This window comes from Copadichromis virginalis, linkage group LG16 (assembly GCF_057382275.1).
Source record: "Copadichromis virginalis isolate Kocher_CV1m ecotype Utaka linkage group LG16, C_Virginalis_male_GT1.1, whole genome shotgun sequence".
NCBI lineage: Eukaryota > Metazoa > Chordata > Actinopteri > Cichliformes > Cichlidae > Copadichromis > Copadichromis virginalis.
This window is the reverse complement of record NC_140633.1, coordinates 20,415,878-20,437,603: the sequence shown is the minus strand read 5'-3', so window position 1 is coordinate 20,437,603 and position 21,726 is coordinate 20,415,878. Positions and strand designations below refer to the sequence as shown.

At 40.5% G+C, this 21,726-nt stretch overlaps 1 protein-coding gene across 2 annotated transcripts; it reads right to left on the bottom strand.

The window, feature by feature from the left end:
* Positions 1-923: 923 nt before the first annotated feature.
* srpx (sushi-repeat containing protein X-linked) lies at positions 924-21,499 on the bottom strand. Of its 2 annotated transcripts, none has more exons than XM_085433685.1 (10): positions 21,390-21,499; positions 14,177-14,233; positions 10,346-10,534; positions 9,222-9,398; positions 8,514-8,640; positions 8,303-8,424; positions 7,283-7,462; positions 5,149-5,282; positions 2,891-3,012; positions 924-2,800 (listed from the first exon to the last, which is right to left on the bottom strand). In XM_085433685.1, exons 1-10 carry the CDS (start codon positions 21,448-21,450, stop codon positions 2,617-2,619), a joined length of 1,353 nt encoding a protein of 450 aa, XP_085289811.1. In that variant the 5' UTR covers positions 21,451-21,499; the 3' UTR covers positions 924-2,616. The 2 variants fall into 2 exon arrangements, with proteins under 2 accessions (XP_085289811.1, XP_085289810.1); XM_085433684.1 differs by lacking the exon at positions 21,390-21,499 and adding an exon at positions 21,245-21,367.
* Between the last annotated feature and the right edge of the window lie 227 nt (positions 21,500-21,726).

The following is a 21,726-nucleotide window of genomic DNA, read 5'->3' as shown; positions in this document are numbered from 1 at the left end:
GCAGGACAATGCTCCATCACACGCGTCCAAGTACTCCACAGCGTGGCTGGCAAGAAAGGGTATAAAAGAAGAAAAACTAATGACATGGCCTCCTTGTTCACCTGATCTGAACCCCATTGAGAACCTGTGGTCCATCATCAAATGTGAGATTTACAAGGAGGGAAAACAGTACACCTCTCTGAACAGTGTCTGGGAGGCTGTGGTTGCTGCTGCACGCAATGTTGATGGTGAACAGATCAAAACACTGACAGAATCCATGGATGGCAGGCTTTTGAGTGTCCTTGCAAAGAAAGGTGGCTATATTGGTCGCTGATTTGTTTTTGTTTTGTTTTTGAATGTCAGAAATGTATATTTGTGAATGTGGAGATGTTATATTGGTGTCACTGGTAAAAATAAATAATTGAAATGGGTATATATTTGTTTTTTAAGTTGCCTAATAATTATGCACAGTAATAGTCACCTGCACACACAGATATCCCCCTAAAATAGCTAAAACTAAAAACAAACTAAAAACTACTTCCAAAAACATTCAGCTTTGATATTAATGAGTTTTTTGGGTTCATTGAGAACATGGTTGTTGTTCAATAATAACATTATTCCTCAAAAATACAACTTGCCTAATAATTCTGCACTCCCTGTAATATTCAATATTTAGTATTTACTGTTATATTCACATAGATGATGTTTATTATATTGCTCTTTTTTTTTGCTTGTTTTCTCTTTATTCTTTCTCAACCGGTGATCCAGGTGATTGATATGTATTTTTTTTGTCTGTTTGTTTTGTTTTTTGCCCTTTATCACTGTTTTTCTTTCCCTCTTTCTTTTTTCTCTTTTCTTTCCCCCAGTCATGTCTGTCCCATGTGTAGCAAGTGAAAATAATATAAAATAAATAATAAAAGCAAAAAAAAAGGAAAAATATCCCCATAGTTTAAATTTTTAATGTTCAGGCTAGCCAACACCAGGAGATGTCGGGGAAACCACAATCATTATATTGCAGAAACATCCCACGGGACTCGTTAACACCTTGGATTCGCTGTGTCTCCACTCTTCCACCAGAATTTAATTTCTAAAATTTGATTTCTAAAAAGAAAAGCAAAATGTGATTTCATCTGAAAAGAGGACTTTGGATCACTGAGGAACAGTCCAGGTAAGACGCTTTCTGATGTCTGTGGTTCAGGACTGACTTAATATTAGGAATGAGACATTTGTAGCTTCTTTCCTAAAGATGTGTTTGTGTGTCGTGGCTCTTGATACAATGACATCATCCTCAGTCAGTTCTTGAATAAACTTTTCTTGATGATCTTCTCAAAACTGCCGTCATCCCTGTTGCTTGTGCACCTTTTCCCTTCCAGTATTCTGTTTATGTTTTGATGGATGATGAAAAAAAAAACATCTGGGTAACTGTGGAGTCAACAACATGATTGTGGCTGATTGTACTGAAGATGCAAAGTATTCATACTGTTTAAATTGTATTTCACTCAAACTGAAATAAATATACTAATAATCTGAATATTTTGTTTTGTTTTTTCATAAGCTATGAGGCATATTCATGAAAATTTAAATGTCAAGTTCAGGAATCATCTAACTGAAGACCTTCAAAGGTCATAAATATGCCAGACTAGGATGTGTGATTCTCTGCATGCTTCCACATCTTTCCTTTTCCCAAAGAAAACCAGTGGACCATTGAGCTGTAGGACTATTAACCAGATGTCAAACAAAGAGCTAAACATCATAGCATGCCCTTATTGGCTCTTATAAAAAAAAAAATTCCCATATTTAAAATGCAGTGTTGCAAAAACAGTCCTGGAACCAGAATTTGTCTGCTGCACATCCTGATACTGAACACAAAACGAAGCTGAGGATTGTTAAGGCATAAAATTCAAAACAAGAATACATTAAATATTCAAGGTTTTCCTCAGATTACTCAATTAAACATAAGGTTTAAATGTTTTGCAAATCACTGCATTCAGTGGGGTTTTTTAAGTTGTGGAAGGAAGTTTTTTTGCTTCAAGGACAATTTGTATTTTAGGAAAATATTTAGTACTGACTTATCGAGTTCTCCTGTGAATCATTTGCCCTCTTAACTTTCTCTCTTTACTTGTCCTCGGGCACTTTTGCAGACTGCTTCCTCACACTGACGCACACAGGAGCACATCCTTCGCACTAGACATATTTAATCAGTGTTTGCAAATTCAGACACAGATGCACTGCATGTACAGAGTACATCCTTATTGGGAAAGGTGTGACATAAATATTAGGTGAAAGGTCTTCCAGTTCATACAGTAAAAAGACTTTTTTTTTTTTTTACAAAGTAGTAAGACAATTATTCTGCTTTGAAAATAATAATAATAATAGAACAAATAAAATACAGACAAGACACAGGAATCAGTATGACTGTAATGCACTGTGTGATTAGCACCATGACTGACATCCAAACTTTTGACACACACACACAAACAAACAGACATGCTCGCGCACACAGGATACAGGGCAGATTTGGTTCAGGTAGGAACGTGTGACATGTGGATGGAAACGGGAGATCCGAGTCTTTTCTGCTGTGACGAAGGAGGGAAAGCTCAAAGATGGCTGACAGTCCATGGAAGTGTACTCGGCGTTTTATGACTGGCAGGTCTGGCCCGCCTCCTGCTGTACCAGCATCTCGTCTTTGCGGAGGGGGAAAGTGTCGATGGTGGTGAATAATTCAGCCGCTGTGATTGGAAACGGGTAGCGTTGTTTGTCTATGCCCTGCTTGTCTACCAGCACCATTTGGAAAGACCTTTGAGGAATCTGGAGCAGTAACCTAAGAAATGCATTCAGTTCAATGAGCAGGAGCGAGCAAAAGTCACACATGCTGAAGTTAACAGAGGTGGGTGTGTTTGCATGTTAGTACCTGAGCTGCAGGGCCAGTCCTGGAGAAAGCAGGTTGTGTCGAATCCGGCCGACTTGTGCCGGGTAAGTCCCGACCAGCTCGATTACTGTCACATGTCTCAAGTCCAGGCCACACTGAGCTTGCTGTTCTCACAGGACACAGACACACAGATCCATCAGTTTTATGTTTTTGATTACGTTCAGCGCCACTCGAAAACAATGCTGTCTCTGTGCATGTGTTTTCCACATGTACGTATGACTACACTGTTTTAGACTGTGACTAATTTGGAGCCAATCTTGGCTCTGTTTCAAGTTAAGAGCTTGATCTGGAATCTCAAATCCGCAGCACACTAGAGAAAGCAGAACTGGGAGACATCGTGTGTCCAACAAGTATACACACTGGATTTTTGTTCATGAAGAGAGGGGGAAATTTTAATCCAGTGGAAACCCCACTCCTGTCCTTATTGCATGAACAGGAATTCAAACAATCTGGCAGGCTGTTGATGTTGGTCAGCAGGTTAAAGTTAACAAAAATAGATTTTAAATGAGACATTTTCCAATAACTGAAAAAAAACAATGTGCCTACAGTGCTGTGCAAAAGTCTTGAGCCACCTCTTAGGTCCAACAATTTATTTAAATGTCCGGGCTTCTTGAAGGACTCCCAAAGCTTTTCTTTGGATGTTTTGTGCCTTTTGTTCCGTTTTCTGTCAAGATGATCCCACACTGCTTCGGTAATCTTGAGATCCGGGCTCTGGGGAGGCCAATCCATGTCTGATAATGTTCTATTGTGTGTTTTTTTTCTATCCAGGTATGATTTTATTGCATTAGCAGGGTTCACTGCCATGCTGAAAAATGAAGCTATTGGCAATCAGACTCTTTCCAGATGGTACTCCTAACTACATGGTGGATTAAAATCTGAAAGCACTTTTTCTGCATTCCTATTTGTCCTTACTTCTCTTTGCTCTTTTCTCAGACGGCTCATTTTTTCTGGTTTTGATTAAGTAATATTGTAGAGTCCTTACCTTCCAATATAATACTCCATGAGGTGACTGCTGCTGTGAATTGGCACTTTGTAAGTAAAACCTAACTGAATAACTATTGCAAGCATATTAATAAACAATTTATTGTAATATTGATATTTCGACTCATCCATTTATATAAACGCACGAATGCTACAGGATCCCTGCGTACGTGGGTTATACATCTGTGAATGTACAGGGGGATTTTTGTCAGTGTTTCGAATGATGTTCAGGTGATAGAGAACTTGTACAGCACTGCAGTTTGCTACTTATTTAGTATTAATATACTAAGGTAAGTATTAGAACAGTGTCTACACATGTGCTTATCTTGCTATTAAAATGTGAAACTATCTGAGCTAATTATTAGCCCTTTATTTATCCAGGTAAAAAATCTAATTGAGATTAAAATTCTCATTTCCAAGAGACGCCTGACATCATGGCTAATCTGCTATGTTATTATGAAAGCATACAGTTTAGTACATTTACGCTAATTTACAGCTACACTGACACTCCTTTTGCTTTTTAAGCTGTGAAGTTGTGGCACACAACACAGATAGATTTGGACAGACTTCACTGAGCCCTGAGGGGAAAATCTCTCCACAGTTTGCATAAAAACTCATTTCAAGTTAGATCTGCCTACTCCACACAGCCCAAACTTTCTGACAGTTCCTTTGTCTGCTACTGCAGCGAGATGATTTTTAAAGTGTTTGCAGTGAATAAATAACCATACTGATGGGTCAGTTGTGTAATTGTGTAAAATTATCACCATTTTCCCAAATAAGGTGAAAATGAACTGTTTTTTCCTTCACTTTCAAACTAACTGTAGAAATTCCTGATAACCAGTCGACAGACTGCAGGACCGATCAGTCATCTTGTTCACAAACTGACACCGGTTTATCTTTCAGCTGATATCCGAGTCACTTTGAAAGGTCAGGCATTTAAAAACAGCTCTGACTTAATGCTGTCTGATGATGTGGGAAAGCATCCACCCCAGAATAGCCTTATCAGAGCCAGTGTCACTATCATTTATTCACTGCCGTGACATTTCGTGTTCATCACCACAACACCCTCTCTCCTATTTATTTATGTCACCACTTTTACCCACTTAGGTGGAAAATCGGGCGAAAAACCCCCCCACAAACACACTGAGGCTGTCTTTGTGTGCATCATCACAGAGGACGCAAGACGCTCTGGCGTTGACTTCCACCCCTCCATCTCAGTCGACTCACATTCAGCTCATTAACTGAGAGTCGTGCCTCACCTGCAAGTTAGTCATCTGGAAGCGGTAATTATGATTGGCAGCCGTTGGCGCGGAGATAACGAGGAGCCTTCGCTTCTCATAGAACTGGTCCAGCAGCGCAGCAGCCGTACGCACTCCCACGTTGATGTTCATGGCTGTGACGACATTGAACGGACAATTTAAAGTGATGAGACAAGGCGTGACACACACGCTACAAAGAAAAGGGTGCTATTACAACACATTATTTCTGTGAGATGTTTCATCATTGATTGTTTTTGGCTGCTCAGGTGATAAAATCAAATTAATGGCTCACGGTCTTTGGCCCTTGTTTTCGATTATAATCCTTACCTTTTAACGGTCCTTTGTGTTTCTGGAGGGTTTTCCTCGTTTTCTGTGCCTCCTATGTTTCCTCTTTCTGCTTTTCATCGTTTGTCTGTGTGTTTGTTTCTGAAAGTCAGTTCCTCCTGTGGCTGTCTCGCCTTTGTTCCTTTCCCTGCCTTCATTATTGTCTTGACTGAGTCCATCCCTGCCTTATCCCTCTCCCTGGTGTGAGCATTTAGTCTGTGTCCTCTGACCCACAGTCCTAACCCTGTTGTTGTCCCATCACCCTCGTGTTTTTTAGTCGCTCTTGATTTCTCCAGCTGGCTCACTGCTTTCTTTTAGTCTCTTTGCGATTGGATTTTATTTCTGTATTGATTCTCGTGCCACAATGCGCATCACTTTTTACGTTTGGTAAACAATAAAAGCACTTTTTATATTTATTCTGCGTTCCAGTCTGTCTCTGTAGGTCCAACTTATGAGTTTCATTGGAAATGTGACAGAACCGAGTCGAACACATGACTTTTGTTATTTAACTGTTGCACTTTTTCTGTCTTCTTGAACATTTAATGGAGGACCGTCCAGTATTGATCTGTCCAATCGATCGGTAAGAGGCGCCATATTGTCCTCATTTTGGATTCTCATATAAAACCAGAAAAGGTTACAGGAACTATATGAAAAAAGAAAATGCACTCCAATATCTCTGCATTAAGCAGGATCCCTCTGAGTTTCTGTAGTCAAAAAATGACCTCCACCTCTGTTTTGATTACATTCAATGGTGAAGAAACCCACTTACATAAATATCAGGCCATATAATATTTAACAGGACAGAATTTCGATTTTAAAACGTCATATTGGGCTAATAAGTAAGCAGATTTTGTAAATGAATGCAAACTAAATTCTCTAAAGTCCTTGAGCTCTCTATTGAGTAATGTCCAAGGCTCATGGTTTCAGTTTCTGTGATCATTCACCTTTTCAGACTTCAGGATTCCCTCTCATACTGCAATATTTCTACAATTAATTTAATCATCAGCAATTTCAGCTACTTGTAAAAACTCCCAGCAGGTTACAGGACAACAAAGTGTCTCTCTTACTGACTTGTTGCACGAGCAAGCTTTTTCCTCTGAAGATTTCATCCCAAAAAGCAAAACTAAACAGTGAAAATGAGGCTTTTAGGGAAGCTAGATAAAAGCTAGTGGTATATATTTTTTTTAATTGCCAATTTAAATTGTATTTTATTATTTTAAGTTGTATCATATCGACAAAAAAACTGATCTATCAGAAGTTTGTCTTTGTCTTTAAAGTCACTGTATATTGAACCTTCTCTTTAATGAAGTAGAGATTCGCTGCATTTCAGCCAGATGGGGGAAAAAAACTGCCAGACAAAGCAGCCAAAATGACGGCAAGACACAAAAACATTTTGACAGCCAAACCATATGAAAAACAGACAAACTGAGTAGAAAAAAAAACCACCTAATGAAAACCACTGCATATGATTCAAATGGTTGGAAGTGAAGCGTTTATACTCACAAAAACATAAAGAGACATAAAACAGAAACCCACTGGAGAAGATGTGAGCAGTGAGATGAAAACTACTTGCATGTGTGTTGGTTGTTACTACAGATTTTGTCTTTTTAATAAATCCTGAAGTACACAATGTCTACTTATAAATACAGGCTAAGCACATGACACAGTGATGGTAAAACGAGTAAGAAAGGTCTATGTCTATGTTTATCCTTCCATTTCTGAATGACTTAAACTAATACAATTATTAAATGAAGATTGTCATGTCTGTACGAGAACAGCTTGTATGGCTTGAACAGGATGCAGTACTTACGTGCACAGGTTGTGTCTGAGCCCGACCAGGTGAGTCCATACTGACACACTCTGGCAGCGCTGCCCCGTAGCTCGGAGCCGCCGGTGCAGGTGAATTCACAGGTGGCTCCGTAGTTGTCTTTGTCACTGTCACACTTCATGTAACCGTTGTCCGGAGGAAAGAGAGGGCTGCAGCGACGCACTGTTCACAAAAAGAGACGGTAAGATTCTGGAGAATTAGCTTTTTACAAGCCTGATTAACTCTTGCCTAATAGATATTTGCCATATTAGTCTGTATCATATGTTCAGACTTGGCTTATGCATAAACCGTTGTGCTAAAGGGGAAAATAAAAGCTGGAGTTGCATTCAGGTAACTGCCACAGTACTGTGCAAAGGTCTTGAGCTGCCCCTAGTTTCTATTTTGCTTCCAAGCAGCCAGTCTTGTCATTTTTTTAAAAAGGGATCTTTGGAGATTACATTTTCAGAAAAACGAATCATTCAAGCATAAATAAGGTACCTTACTCAAGGAATGAACCAGTGTTTAGTCCCCTCATAATAAATTGTATCTTTAGCCACTTTGATATGGCTATTTTATCACCACCAAGGTTTTTAGCAGAACCTCTGAATAAGCAGTCCTAAAAAATGCTATCTACAGCAGATAGACATTATGGGCATTAAAATTCAAGCAAAGATCTGAAACAGAACCAGAGAGATGGATGTATGTAGGTGGATATATACTGTATTTCCATATATTTTTGCACATGTTTATTTTTGCAATAAATCACTGCACTTATTTTGCATTATACTGCAAGACTTTTGCACACATATTCTGTATGTACCGTACATCTGTTCTGTCTTGATCTAACACGTTTAACACGCATCCTAGCAAATATTGCATTGCATAATGTTAGTCTACCAATTAAATATATATTTCTATAATCTTTGGAGACTTCTTGGAGATAACCCCCTGAAAAAGTGTGTGACCAAAAACCCTGTTCCAGACAAACGATCAAAATCTTATCCTCTGCTTTTAGAGGCTCACCTCGCACTCTGACAGTGAAGCGGCAGGACCCTTTGTTCCCAGCCCGATCAAACACAGTGTAAGACATTTTATGGAGCCCCTCTGGGAAGTTGGATTTTGAGGGCTTTCCTTTAAGGATAACACTGGGGGGGGGAAACAAAAAACACATTCTCAGTTTTAATCTTTCAACTTGCTCTTGGGGGCTTAACAAGGAAGCAGAAAAGCAACTGACTCTGTGAGGATGCCGTCTGCAGTGTCAACACCCTCTGGTGTGTCCCAAGTCACCCTCGCTGTCAGCTTTCCAGGTTCTGCCCACTTATCCTTCACACTTGGACACTTGATTTTTGGAGGATCAATATCTACAGGAAATTAAAAAAACAAACAAAAAAACTTGTCAAATCTTGTCATCACTGTAACTCTTGCAACATAAAGTTATACGGTGCATCCTCCTAAACCAAATCTAGCCTAGATGAAAGACATGCTTGAAGTACATGAAAGCCATCTAAAAAATCTTTTAAAGCAATACAAAAAGTAGGATGACTGCAGAGACAAAGATGAATCTTGTGAGGAAAGTGTCCTCACAGATTCAGGTGATGACACTGTCACTGGCTTTAGTTCTGTGACACTATGACACTATGTACAGGTCACAAAGCTGAAAGCCATTTTTAGTTCAGATTGGCGCAAAGAAATGAAACACATTACACACTGGTGACGGTCAAAGTCTGCGTATGTGTCTCTGAGTATAACACACAGAGTTCTAACTTCGCCAAACACTGTATCAGGACAAATAGTAATAGAGATGTATAAGTGAGAGCTGGAGCTGACGGTGTGCCTCTGGCAGCTAATTACTTGTTAGCAGCTTAGAGGCTTCAGTCCTCTGTGGGAGATCAAACTGTACACAAAAGAACAACAACAACAACAACAATGCAAACAGTCTTACCAACACAGCTGGGCACTCCTGCACTCCACACCGCGTTGTAGCGGCACGTTGCCGTCTTCTGGCCCTTCAGAGTGAATCCGGGTGAGCAGAAGAACTCACAGCGAGAGTTGAAGTAAGAGCCGTCTGAGCACTTGTAGCCACCATTAATGGGCATATCCAGCTTAGGACAACGGATCTCTGAAAGCAGGGTGAGCTCATTGTCATTGTGGTGCTTGCATGAGGGTTTCATTGCAACAGATGCATTTAAATACTTATACACACACACACTCATGTCTCAGGAGGTGACAAAGCCTTCAGCTGCCAGACTCCTCTCCTATGGAACGAGCTCCCAGATCAGACTCAGGATGTAGACGCTCTTTCCACAGTTAATGTTTGGTTTGAAACTTTGCTTCTGCTGCAGGTTTTTGATCCACAAACTTCTTTTGAGTCTGGTTCTCCTGGTTAATGTCTTCCTGTTAAAAAAGGGAGTTTTTTCTCCTAACTGTCACTCACATTGTAGCATCTTTACCTTACAGCGTTGAGTACACTGAACTTGTGAATTGGACCAGTATAAATTAAACTGAACCGAGTTGCTGACGTTTGCATGCATATGCAAATTCCTAAGGAGACAAGTGGCACACAAAAGTATAAAAAAAAAATCCAACAAACTACATCCCCTAAAGAAGACTGTGATATGTGGTTCAAAGCATATAAAATTTCTACTTCTAGAATCAGGAATGAGCTCTAATCACGCAGGAATCACTTTGACGTGATGCTTTAATGTGCAGCTACAAGCTATCTGGCTGCACTCAGAAACAAAATCTCTCTAGAACAGTCAGTACGGTCTCATTTGCTAAATTTGGGCCGTCCACAAAGCGTGCCTGTGGTCATTTTGGATGACGGCTCTGTTAATAAGATTTGAAGGCTTATAGACAGCTTTGGTTTCTGCAGTTTTTCTGCTGATTGGCAGCTCTGTGGAAGGTTCTGGCTCCAAACAGCGGCATCTCTGGGTTCCCAGTTTGATGATATCCCACCTCCCTTCATCCATTTTGATAAGCATGGCTATAATGCGTGTGTTGAATACATGCATGCATTTAAACAGTGAGAAACACAATGTGTGCGCATGTTCAAGTGGACTTTCTCACCTCGGCAGGCGTAGTTAGAGGACCAGTGTTTGCTCGCCATGCACACCACCTCTGAGCTCTGAGCTTCATATCCCTGCTTGCAGCGGATTTTACACCGTGTCCCCATCACGTTCCTGTAGTGCTCTCCTCTGGGTGTGCGACAGCTCACGTCACCATGTTTAATTTTAATGGGTGCGCACCACGGGGTTCCTAAAAAACAGCAGAACGAGGCACTGACCTTTTCTTCATCGTTTTATCTCATGTCTTTATGGTGTGGCCTTGAGTGACGGACGCTCAGTAACAAGCACTTACCTGTGATCATAGAAGCTTAGAGAGAGACTTCCACTGCCAGAGTGAAAGAACAAAAACCCACCCATCACCTTGAGTACAGGCAGATACAGTGGATTTCTTATTACCTTTTCAGTGACTTCCATTATCCAACAGTCTCATGAGGCAAAGGAGATAGTCTCACTCGAGTAAAAGACTGATAATAATGTGTGTAGAGAGCACTTAAGTTTTTGTGTGTGCGCGTGGTTTCAGAGCGTGAAAGGCACCACACCAAATACAGTCTTTATTAAGAATGCAGCTCTTTTTTATCCTTATCCTTAACTGATTTAGGAATCAAAGTTTATGGTACCCTGGATCCATTATCATCTTTCCCTGATTAGGACTGTTCCTGATGCTGATAAGGATGACCAGGGAAAGTTAAAGTCTCGAAAAATAGTGTCTTAATTAAAGGAAGAGTTTGACTTTCTTGGAGATCTTAGAGAAGACAGTTAAGAAGTCTATTTCAGGTTTTCATATGGAGCTACAGTACTGTGCAAAAGTCTTGAGCCAACTATTATTTCTTTGTATTATGTTTCAAAAGCAGTCTTGAGCAATTTGTCTTTGAACACTGGCTGCTTTTTCACTCATTTTCAGTCCAGTCCTTATACCTGACCATTTCAGATGTATGTTGTTTGTTTGTTTGTTTGTTTGTTTGTTTGTTTGTTTTGTTAAGCCACTTAAGACTGACCTATAAATTATTCAAACATACAAAGGGCACCAAAAGCAAGGAATGAACCGGTGCTGTGTCTATACATAACAGACAACTTAGCAAAACCATTTTTTTGTTTCTTTAGGCACTTTGTTAATAGCAGCCTGTCATAAAAACACATAATTTGTTTCCATTTCTTTGGTTGAATTGACAAGAAATGCCAAAGATAGCACATCTTGACAGGCATAAAATAGTAATTTTGTCCCAAGAACGTGACTCGCAAAGAGCTATTAGCTGAAAACTTGGCATATTTCTAGGCACTGTGTGCAGTGTGTCCTTAAAGACAGTAAGGACCCAGTGCACATGGTGTGAAGGGAAAAAATAAGGAAGTGGCAAAACAATCTACAGCAGATGAACTGTATCTGAAAGTCATGTCCTGAAGAACTAGGAGAAAATACAGCAAAAACCTGTGGGAAAAACATCAGGTAAGTGAGTCGTGACTGGTCCTTTGGGCCAAAGTTGAATCATCATCAAAATGTACAGAGGAGGTCAGGAGAGAGGTACAGCAGTGAATGTCTACATCTGTAAAACTATGGCGTTATTTTTGTGCCACTATTCTGAGCGCACGTAAAAATAAATTGCAGGTACAAGTGTTGCATTTTGAGGAGAAATTTATTATTGAGCAAAGAAAAGCTAAATTTGAGTGAACAAAATTCATTGCTGCGTGCAAAAAATGTATTTCAGTGTTTGCTATTATCCATACACACGCACACAATAGCAGCCCCTGTCGCTCAGTTTTTGCACTTGCGCTCGCTCGCAATGTGTTGCTCGCGCTCTCAACATTTCGGAGCAGCATTTTGGCAGTCGTGTTGGAGATCGTGTCTGTCTTATTTATCAGTCATGTATTGGCCTCCCCAATACATGACTGGACCTCAATGGCAGTGTGGGATTATCTAGACTGAAAACAGAACAAAAGGCAGCCAACATCCAAATAAGAGCTTTGAATGTCCTTCAAGAAGAAAGTATATCTAAGTGATTTCAGGCTGTGCTGAAGAATAAAGGTGGTCGTACCAAATATCGATTTTTAAACTTGTTTGAATTGTACAAACTCAGTTTTTGCCTCATATATTTTCCATGTATGTTTACATATGTTTCAATCATTCATTACATCCATTTTCCATTTTTCTAGCAAAGTATAAGGAATTGAGGAATTACTACTACAAGACTTTTTGCACAGTGCTGCACTTTCAGTGACTCCGCATAAGCTAAACTCTGCAGACTGAATTCAGTGTTCACTTCTGATAGATTCGTTTATTAAAGAGACTGAATCAATCTTCTAATCTTCTCAACAAACTTAAAGTAAAAAAGAAAGTATTTCTTTAAAAAAAAAAATCAAACTATTCCTTTGAGATCTTTGCTTGAAATTGCACATTTCAACTCGCTTCCTCACAGAGTGGATAGCTGCCCATCTCTGTGATGCTTGTGTAAAATTTCTTGAATGTTGCCAAATTTAAGGGGCCACAAGGTTCTTATTCCAATACAGGAAAATCAAAATCTGCAGTTTATTTCCTGCTGGCTCTAGTTGAACATTGAGCCTGCAGACCACCACAAACACACAGAGGAGAATACACACAAGCTCAGGCTTACTTCCAGGTGGAGTCAAAATGAGTTTTCATTACACAGCAAACCACCCTTGCTCCTTCTCTCTGTGCTGGTGTGTGTGTTGGCAAAACTTCCACAGCCAACAAGTAAGAGAAAATATTATATCTGAGCTTTTACACGAGGGGAGAGTGCGGTTTGGCCGGGATGATAATGTTCCGTGTCTAACTGACCCTAGATTTAAAATGGGAAGCTACTTTGACGTAACAGTGTCAGTTTACAAAACTGGCTGAATGAGCTGGTGTTGAATTAATGGAGGAACTGAAATGAGTTCAGCTATTTTTGTTCAAGCTAAACAATTTTTTAGTATTTTATCGAAAATTTTATCCTGTGAAATTCTTGCCTCAATTTAAACTTGGGTGTATACACTATCTGACCACTTCATTAGGTACACATTGCTGTGTATTCGGCCTTCAGAATTACTTTAATTCTTCATGGCAGAGATTCAACAAGGTGCTGGAGACATTCCTCAGAGATTTTGATCCATATTGACATGATAGCCTCACACATGCATGATGAGAATCTCCCATTCTACCACATCCCAAAGCTGCTCTTTTGGTTTGTGGAGGCCATTTGAGTAGTAGTTACGCCACCAACAGTAGCATGAACCACTGATACATTACAGGATGGATCCATGCTTCCATGTGGCTTACACCATCTGAATGTTACAACAGAAATTGAGACTCATCAGACCAGGCAACATTTTTTCAATCCGCTTCCTGTTTTCTGAGAGGAATGGCATCTTCTAGCCCAGCTGCTCTTATGCATGCCTTATTTATAATGAGTGGTTTCCATTTTTGCCCAGGAAACTGAATATTTTCTCTTTTTTCGATCACTCTCTGTAAACCCTAGAGATGGTTGTCTAGAGAAAAGCCCAGTAGATCATCAGTTTCTGAAATCTTCAACAATACCCAACAACCACGCTACATTTAAAGTCACTTAAATCCCTTTTCTTCCCCATTCAGATGCTCAGTTTGAACTTCAGGGGGTCATGTTTACCATGTTTAGATTCACTGAGTTCCACCCATATGATTGCATTATTGCACAGCTGAATAGGTGTATCTAACAAAGTGGCTGGTGAGTGACTTTCTTAACTATAGTGCATTAATTGTCTACTTCTAATGTAAAAACGTCTTGAATTCAAATGCGAGTTAAGTTTAAACTGATCCTGTATGTCTGCGTGCATGCTGTGGCAGTGACAAACCAAGTGTCGTTACCTCTATAGGTATGAGAATACCAGTCCTCGTCGTCTCCGTAGGCGTACCGTCCTGACCCTGGGGGTAAAAGAAAGCAAGAAAAAAGCAACTAATACAATGAAGAGCTACGTTTATGTTGGGCAATGTTTGAAAGCTTTGTCCTGAGCTGACCTGCAGGGCTTTTATCCGCCCTGCAAAACAGCACCAAGAACAGCCTAAAAGTATTGCTCAACTTCATCTAATCCAGATACCACGGGTGGGAGTAATCAGAATCCACTGGACAGAACACATGCAAGAAGAATAAGTAAGTCCCAAAAGATCTCTGTTTTCCAGTTGGCTTGGAAAAACGAATCTTTTTAACACAGGGATACACTCTGTGATCCTCATTTGAAACGTTTTGCTACAAAACAGCTCCTAAACATATACCCACCATAGCCATCGATATTGTGTCATCTTTAGCAGTGACACATTACTGAGAAAACATGAAAAAAAAAGCTGAAATGTGACACATCATTGAGAGGCACTCACAGCCAATCTGTGAGGAGCCAGGGGGATTCATCTAGGAAAGAGGATGAAGGGATAGGGAAGATAGAGCAGGCCTGGAGCTAATAAAGCTGAGAGGAAATGAGTAAGGATGGGGTTAAAGAAGCAGGAATAAAACTGGCTCAGAGACGTTATGAAGCCCGGCGTGAATGTGTTCTCTGTTCAGGGTCCACAAAGGAGGAGTGTTCAGACCTCCTTCAGCACCGTATATCGGCCACATGTCAGTCAATGAGCCCAAGATAAAAATCACCAGTAGCTACCACTCCTTCTTCCTCAGCGTGGTTTTTCTGTCAGTCTAACAAATGCTGTCTGGGCGAAAATGCTGCAAGTCATATAGCGCACAGTTACACACATGCACACACACAACAAGCTTTGAGGTTTCAGCATTCAGATCACACAGCATCGACTGCACAGAGCAAACCCACATACTGAGTGAGTCAGATTTAGCTGTCTAATGGGAAAACTTAAGTGTCTGCTTCTTAATGGGGCGAGGGAGGGAGGAAAGAAAGTTATGGAAAACCAATTACAGGTGTGTCTGTGTGTCTCTGTGTGTGTGTTTCAGCATTATAGTGAACACTAGTTAGAACCACATACACCATCAAAGTTATCAGCTCTGAAGGAATTTGCAGCAACTGCAAACAAACAGGATGTGATCATTTACACTGTGATGCAACTGGCACTCATAACCCTATTTTTGTGCTTTTTATGGGTAGACTTAAAGATACGTTCATTTATAGAGAATTTGAAGGACTTGTGCATTTGTTAACGTTATCTAACTGATTAGAACCTCGCTGTTTACTAGATTACTAGTTCAGTTTGCAAGACATGCAAAAAACGTGTTTTTACGACTATCAGTTAAAATGTAATTGCTGTGAATCAAAAGGTAGGAAAAGCAGTGCATTTGACACCGTTGCTAGAGCTGTGTTTACAAAAAGAAATAAAAATCATCACTGGATCCTTTTTCACTTTTACTGTGGAGTAATGTACCAAGATGGAGCAGTTACAGTGAGAAATTGCTTGCACTTTGCATAACAAGAAATCTGCTAATTAAATATTGGGGAAAAAGCAATTATTCACAGACTTATTTATTAAAACAGGTTGTTTTTTCACCAGTTACTAGAAAAGTAGCTGCCTAAGGGGTGCCAGGAGAAAGCCTCTTCTCTAAAAAGAACATGGCAGCACAGCTTAGTTTTGTAAAGCTGCACAAAGAAAAAGACTTCTGGAACAGTGTCAGCTGGACTGTTAAGACCAAAGTTAAGATGTTTGGCCTTAATCCACTGAGCCACGTTTAGTGGATCCATCCACGCGTTTGTGTTGTTTATGCCAAACTCTGATCCATGCAGAGCTGAGTGATTCCCTTTGGGTTTCCTAACACACATAAACAGGCTTTAATACAATAATCTTACTCATCTTTAACACCTTTTTTAAAAAATTGAGTTCCCATTCCTTCTGCAGTTTTAACATTAGTGAGCTAATTTATTCAGTCACCCTTTATCTTCCTGAGTTTTACTTCATTTAATCCATTTTGTTCTAAATTGTGTTTTTTGGTAACTGCAGTGTGAGAGTTTCAAAGCTTGTGACATAAATAAAGTGCATTCTATCGTATTCTATAAAAATGTGATCACTGTTTTACAGCCACTCATTTTTCACTGGCTGCATGTTATCAGAATGGGTCAGTGTGTCTGACATGATCACTGAAGTTGTTGTAATAACACAGTTTGCCTTACTAAAACCACAGACAATATAAAAGATAGATGTAGCTTCATAGTCGGAAAAGTGAAGCCACGAAGTGCCTTAAATTTGCATTCTTTATGTGGCCACCAGGGGGCAGTGCTTGTGGCTGCAAAAATGCTCCCTGTCCTATTGAACTGTGTGAACTTTTCTGCTGAGTTTATGGACCCAGTTGCTAATTTTGGTTCATACTGAATTAAAAAATAAAGTCTCCTTTCTAAATCTTGGTCATTCTATATTTTAGAAATGAGGATAATCTTGGGTATGTTCATTGGCTAATGATATGTGATTGGCAAGGTGTTAGCAAGTGAGCATGCAGTTTCACAGTCATCCCGTCTCTGGACACAGGAGGGTAATGAGACACAGGTGAAACCAATAAGGACACAAGTGAAAGAAAAGCTAAAGACAAATGTGTATCTGAACTTTTACAGGAAATACCAGGAAAGGCTGGGAAACTTAAAACAAATGGATAAAATAACCTAAATAACTAAGAGGATGAAAATAAGTTAAAAGCTTCACAATAATCCAAAAACAACTAACAAATCATAAAAACAATGAGACCATGACAAGTCATGCACATCACTACTTTTCATAAGCTTAAGGTAAAAAAAAAACCATTTGCCTCACTGTGTAACTTATAACTCCTTATCATTCACAACTAAAACAGCCAACATGTGTAATAAAGATCAATAAAACAAACAGAAATGCTCCTCTCAGTATAAAAAAACGCTTTATGTAACACTTTTGTAGCTTGGTGTTACCCAAGAGTGTGTTATGGTGTTTCTCATTCACCCATTCAGAAACACTCACACACCAAGGTGGTCACCTGCCACCAGGAGCGACCTTGGTTTAGGAACAGCCTCAGTCTAAGGACACCTCACCAAAAGCTGCATCTTTCAGCTATATTGGCTAAAAGAATAATAATTTTCTTTAAAATGGGATCAGATACAAAATCCATGATGAATGATAATCTCACCACCAGGAGAGATACAACAGCCATAAATCTTAGTCGAGCCGATCAATAGCCTCTCCCCAAACTCAATTATTAATCTCTGTATAATTAAATAAGATGAAACGCTGTTGTGCCACACTGGCCTGCAGGGAACAAATAGTTAACCCTTCCCACTCTCTAAAAATGCTTAGCACACATGTAACTTATTCATCCACTTTGTTTACACGTTGCAGAAACCAATTTGGGTCTTGGCTCTGTAATAAACAAAAGCAACTAAACAAAAGCATTGGAGCTCAGATATTCATCTTCAAAGAACAAATAACTTTTTCTTATATTGTTTACTTTTGGAGTAGACATCTTTTTTTATCTTTAGACAAACAAGCAGCCATGAAGGACGGAGGGCACACAAGGATGCTCAGAGCAGCGTGAACTCTCCCATCACTGATGTCTCCATCTGCAGCTCTCAACAGCTGCTGATACCTTTCTCACCCATAGGTGGGACAGATTTGATTGGATCACAGCAGCTACGCAGCTGGAATAAATGGACTGGGTCTGGTTTGTGCTTGTTGATGAGAGAGCTCCACATTCAAAGGATTTCAAAACAGGGATTGAGCGATCTGAGACTTTCCTTCATTTATATTTAACGAATCTGTCAACGCGATGAGGAGGGGATCGGCAGCCAGCATCATCTTCCTGTCCATCTCTCTTACTTCAAAGGAGTTGTCAGTGTTAACAGTGCAGGAACGGCAGGAGCTTGCCTTCCTGAGAAACCTCTGGGAGTGAATATGCTTTAAATTACAGAGCCTGATTCTCCAATTAGCTGTTCTCTGCAGGCTTGTAATACAAACCGTCATTATGTGGAAGAAGCTCTTTTCCGGTAAATGTGGAATCGTGGCTGCAGGCTACTAGAGGGGAAGAATAATAAATAAAATGCGCTGTCATTTCTGTAGAACTCAATTCAAAACGCCACGATTACAAACTTACATAATTCCCTTTTTTCTGCACTAATGACTTGTGTCTCACTTACACTCACGTCTGCTTTGCTTTTCTCATTACATCAGCAGTTTCTGACCCTGAGGAGCAAACTGCTCCGGGTTTCATCTCCATTACCTTACATAGAGGTACAGTGTTACACCCTACAACCCACCACAGCGAGTGAAAACCTATTAAGGAAAGTAAACTCGCCTAAGTGCTCTCAACTGATGACGCCTTGATGCATCTGGTTTGTGTGTCTCGTGTAAAAGCAAATACTTATATCCAGTAAAACCTCTGTAGGTACTAGCCAAGCAGGATGAAGCACTTCATCACCTGAGAGATACAAAATAACTACAAGCTGTTGGCAGCTGAGGTGTTTGACTCATTCAGTTAGTGTTCACCAGGTTCACTGCTAGAAACCAATCATTTCACACCGGGTCTTTATTTAGCATCTGTTTGTCCATTCGTAAAGCAGAGACAATCAATATTTCTGCATCAACAATGGGTCGGATGGACCCCAGGAAGGATAGTGAACACTAAGGGGAGATGTGGGGAACACTGCAGTTTCTCCTGTTTTAGTGTTTCAGTTCACTCAACATTTTCAGAGGAAGGCAACAATTTTTAGAGAAACATTTGATCAGCACCACACAGACACATGCCATTCAAATGGATGTATGCATCATGTATTTTCAGGATTCACAGTCCAAAATAATCTGCATTTATCTTAAAGTAACCATTGTTGCAGCCCTTCATTTCATCCACCTTCTCAGACAAGCTGTTGTCCCTCATAAACAGCAGAGCGATAGACCCATACATCGATATCCGGTGATTTAAAAATATAACAGAGTGATATTTAGACACACGAAACAGATTTCTCTAAAATTTCTCAAACATGTGTTTCTCTCGTCACTTCTTTACTCTTGATTTTAGGTTATTGGTTGTTATAAATGCTGATACCATTATACCGACAAACAGCTAATACTGGCTCATATATCAGTCCAGCCAGTATTGCTCGGACTCTAATAACCACCAGGCTTGGATATCAGTTTAGTGGGAGAACTGTGTTCCTGAGATGACCTCATGAAAAGTTCGTGAGAGTTTGCAGACAAGACGGCATCTTCAGGGCAAACTATACTGACCACTGCGATCTGCTAGCAACGAAAGCAATCAAAAAGAGGTTTTTGTTGCAGCATCTTTGCAACCAATTTCACAGCCAAGAACTACTCAGGCACACTTCACCTTAGCGACTGGAGGTAGCCAAGGGCCCGTCTCACACTGCTTATTAACTTATAGATTGAACTTATTGAGTTCACTCTATTAATCCTTACAAATATGGTTTTAGTACATCATGGCCACAAGTGAATAATGAAGACTTCATTGAACATTTTGTAAATCCTCCTGCTGCTTTCTCTTTCAGCCACATGCAAACGCCTCTAATAACACTTCAGTCTAAAACTAGCTACCCATTAACCAGAAAGGCATTTGGAAAGTGCATCCTTCACCAAGGTCAATATCCCTGTATTGCAATGAAGAACGTGAACCAGATCCACCCTCAACTCAAATATTGTGGATCCTGGATGGTAAATTTAAGAAAATTCTAAAAAGCTCTAGCACCGACTGAGGAATTACTAGAGAGTTCTTGGTCTGGTCCTTGTGCATTGCTTTGTAATTATGCAGGTTGCTTTCAAGCAGACTTCCTCGATGATGGTACTTGCTGGCATTTCCTCAAACTACTCCCTTCATGAGGTGTATGACCCACATCAGTAAAACATACCCTCATGGAAAATGTGATCTGGCTGTGATTGAGTGACTACATGGCCGTACAAGTAAGCCCCCCCTCCCACACACACACACACACACACACACACACACACACACACACACACACACAAAAGAGCCCGAAAGGAGCAAAAGCAACTGCACATCTCTAGATTTGACTCTGGTGCACTGCCAAACAACCCTGGCCATGCCTAACTAATAAAAGGCTTACTAACCAAAAGAAAAAAAACACAAACAGAGCCCAGTAAAATAAACTCCTCATAATAGATGCAGGCGCATACACAAGAACAGACCAAAGTCCTGACTGTCGGCTCAATGAGCAGTTTTTAGTGTGTCAGTATGAATCTGCTCCACAGCTTGTGTTCATGTTTCAGCCTGTATGATCATACAGCAGCGGTGAGCCACTCTCAAACCATCTACAGGCACACAGCCACTGCAACTGACTGCACAAGCTGGGACACACACACACACGCACGCACACACAACACTTCATCCGGACGTATGCTTTGAAGTCATTCAGCTTCTCGCTGGAGGCTACAGGCTTTATGTTTCTGGATCTTGCACATCAACGGTGATTAGTTGCATTATGGAGTGACTGCTGTGTTGGACAACGTCTTGTTTCATTCATCCAAAGAAAAGCAGTTATTTTCCATGAAGGAACAGTGATAGAAAAGTTAACAGGGGCAGTAAACTCTTTGGAACTATATTAGAACAGAAACTCTTTAGTGTTAAGTAGTGTAAATAACTCCAAACACCCAAAGCCAAAATATGTGAAGGCCCTTTGTTTATTTTTATTCAAAGCTCTTAGTTATTGAGGTCTTTTCAGCCTCTTAGCGCGGTATCAAAGATTAAGAGGTGGAGGCATGAAGAAGCGAAAATTAAACTTTGAACGCAGATCAGCTGCGGGCCTGTGATTAGTGCCACCGACCGAGCTGTGCGCACAGAAACGTCCCCCACATGCACACTGCACTCCCCCCGCTCTCCACCCCCTCCACGTAAACACAGCCGCGGTTCACCAAACACCAGCAGCAGGGAGGACGAGAAACCTCAAACTCAGTTCAACTTACAGTCATCTCTAAGCCCCAAGCGCATAATTTAACTACACTTACCCTTCCACCAAGCCACTGGCACCGCCAGAGTCTGTCCATGTGGACTCTCTCTCAAGATAAGCTGCTCTACCATTTGATATTTCTTCTTTTCAGCACGGTTAAAAACGTCCGGAAGATGAATGAGAGGCTGTAAGTTGCTGTTTACCTTCATACCCGGAGCAGAAGCAGAGCTGGACAAACAGGAGCAGCAGCGGCCACATGTCCATGTCGGGACGCGGGACGGACGTTCCTCAACATGTGAAGGGGAGCCTGCAGGAAAGCTTCAGTGCATTCCTTCTTTCTAAAGGCCCGCCTCTTGCTCCAGAAACAAGGGAGGATTCTCTCCACACAGCCTGGCCCGACCACCGGCATGAGGGAGCCAGACAGGGAGGACAGTGCCAGGCTCAAGGCTAAACTGTGACCCAAGTGCATCAAATCAGCCCATTTTATTTTTATTCCTTTAACTTGTTTATTTACTGATATACTTTGTGTATTTTACTCAA

Coding starts and splice junctions, on each gene's coding strand:
- srpx (XM_085433684.1), bottom strand. CDS start 21,317: ATGGTAGAGCAGCTTATCTTGAGAGAGAGTCCACATGGACAGACTCTG. Junction 9,399..10,345: donor CTCTAACTACGCCTGCCGAG/GTGAGAAAGTCC, acceptor CCCTGCTTTCAG/AGATCCGTTGTCCTAAGCTG. Junction 8,425..8,513: donor GCAGACGGCATCCTCACAGA/GTCAGTTGCTTT, acceptor TCCCCCCCCCAG/TGTTATCCTTAAAGGAAAGC.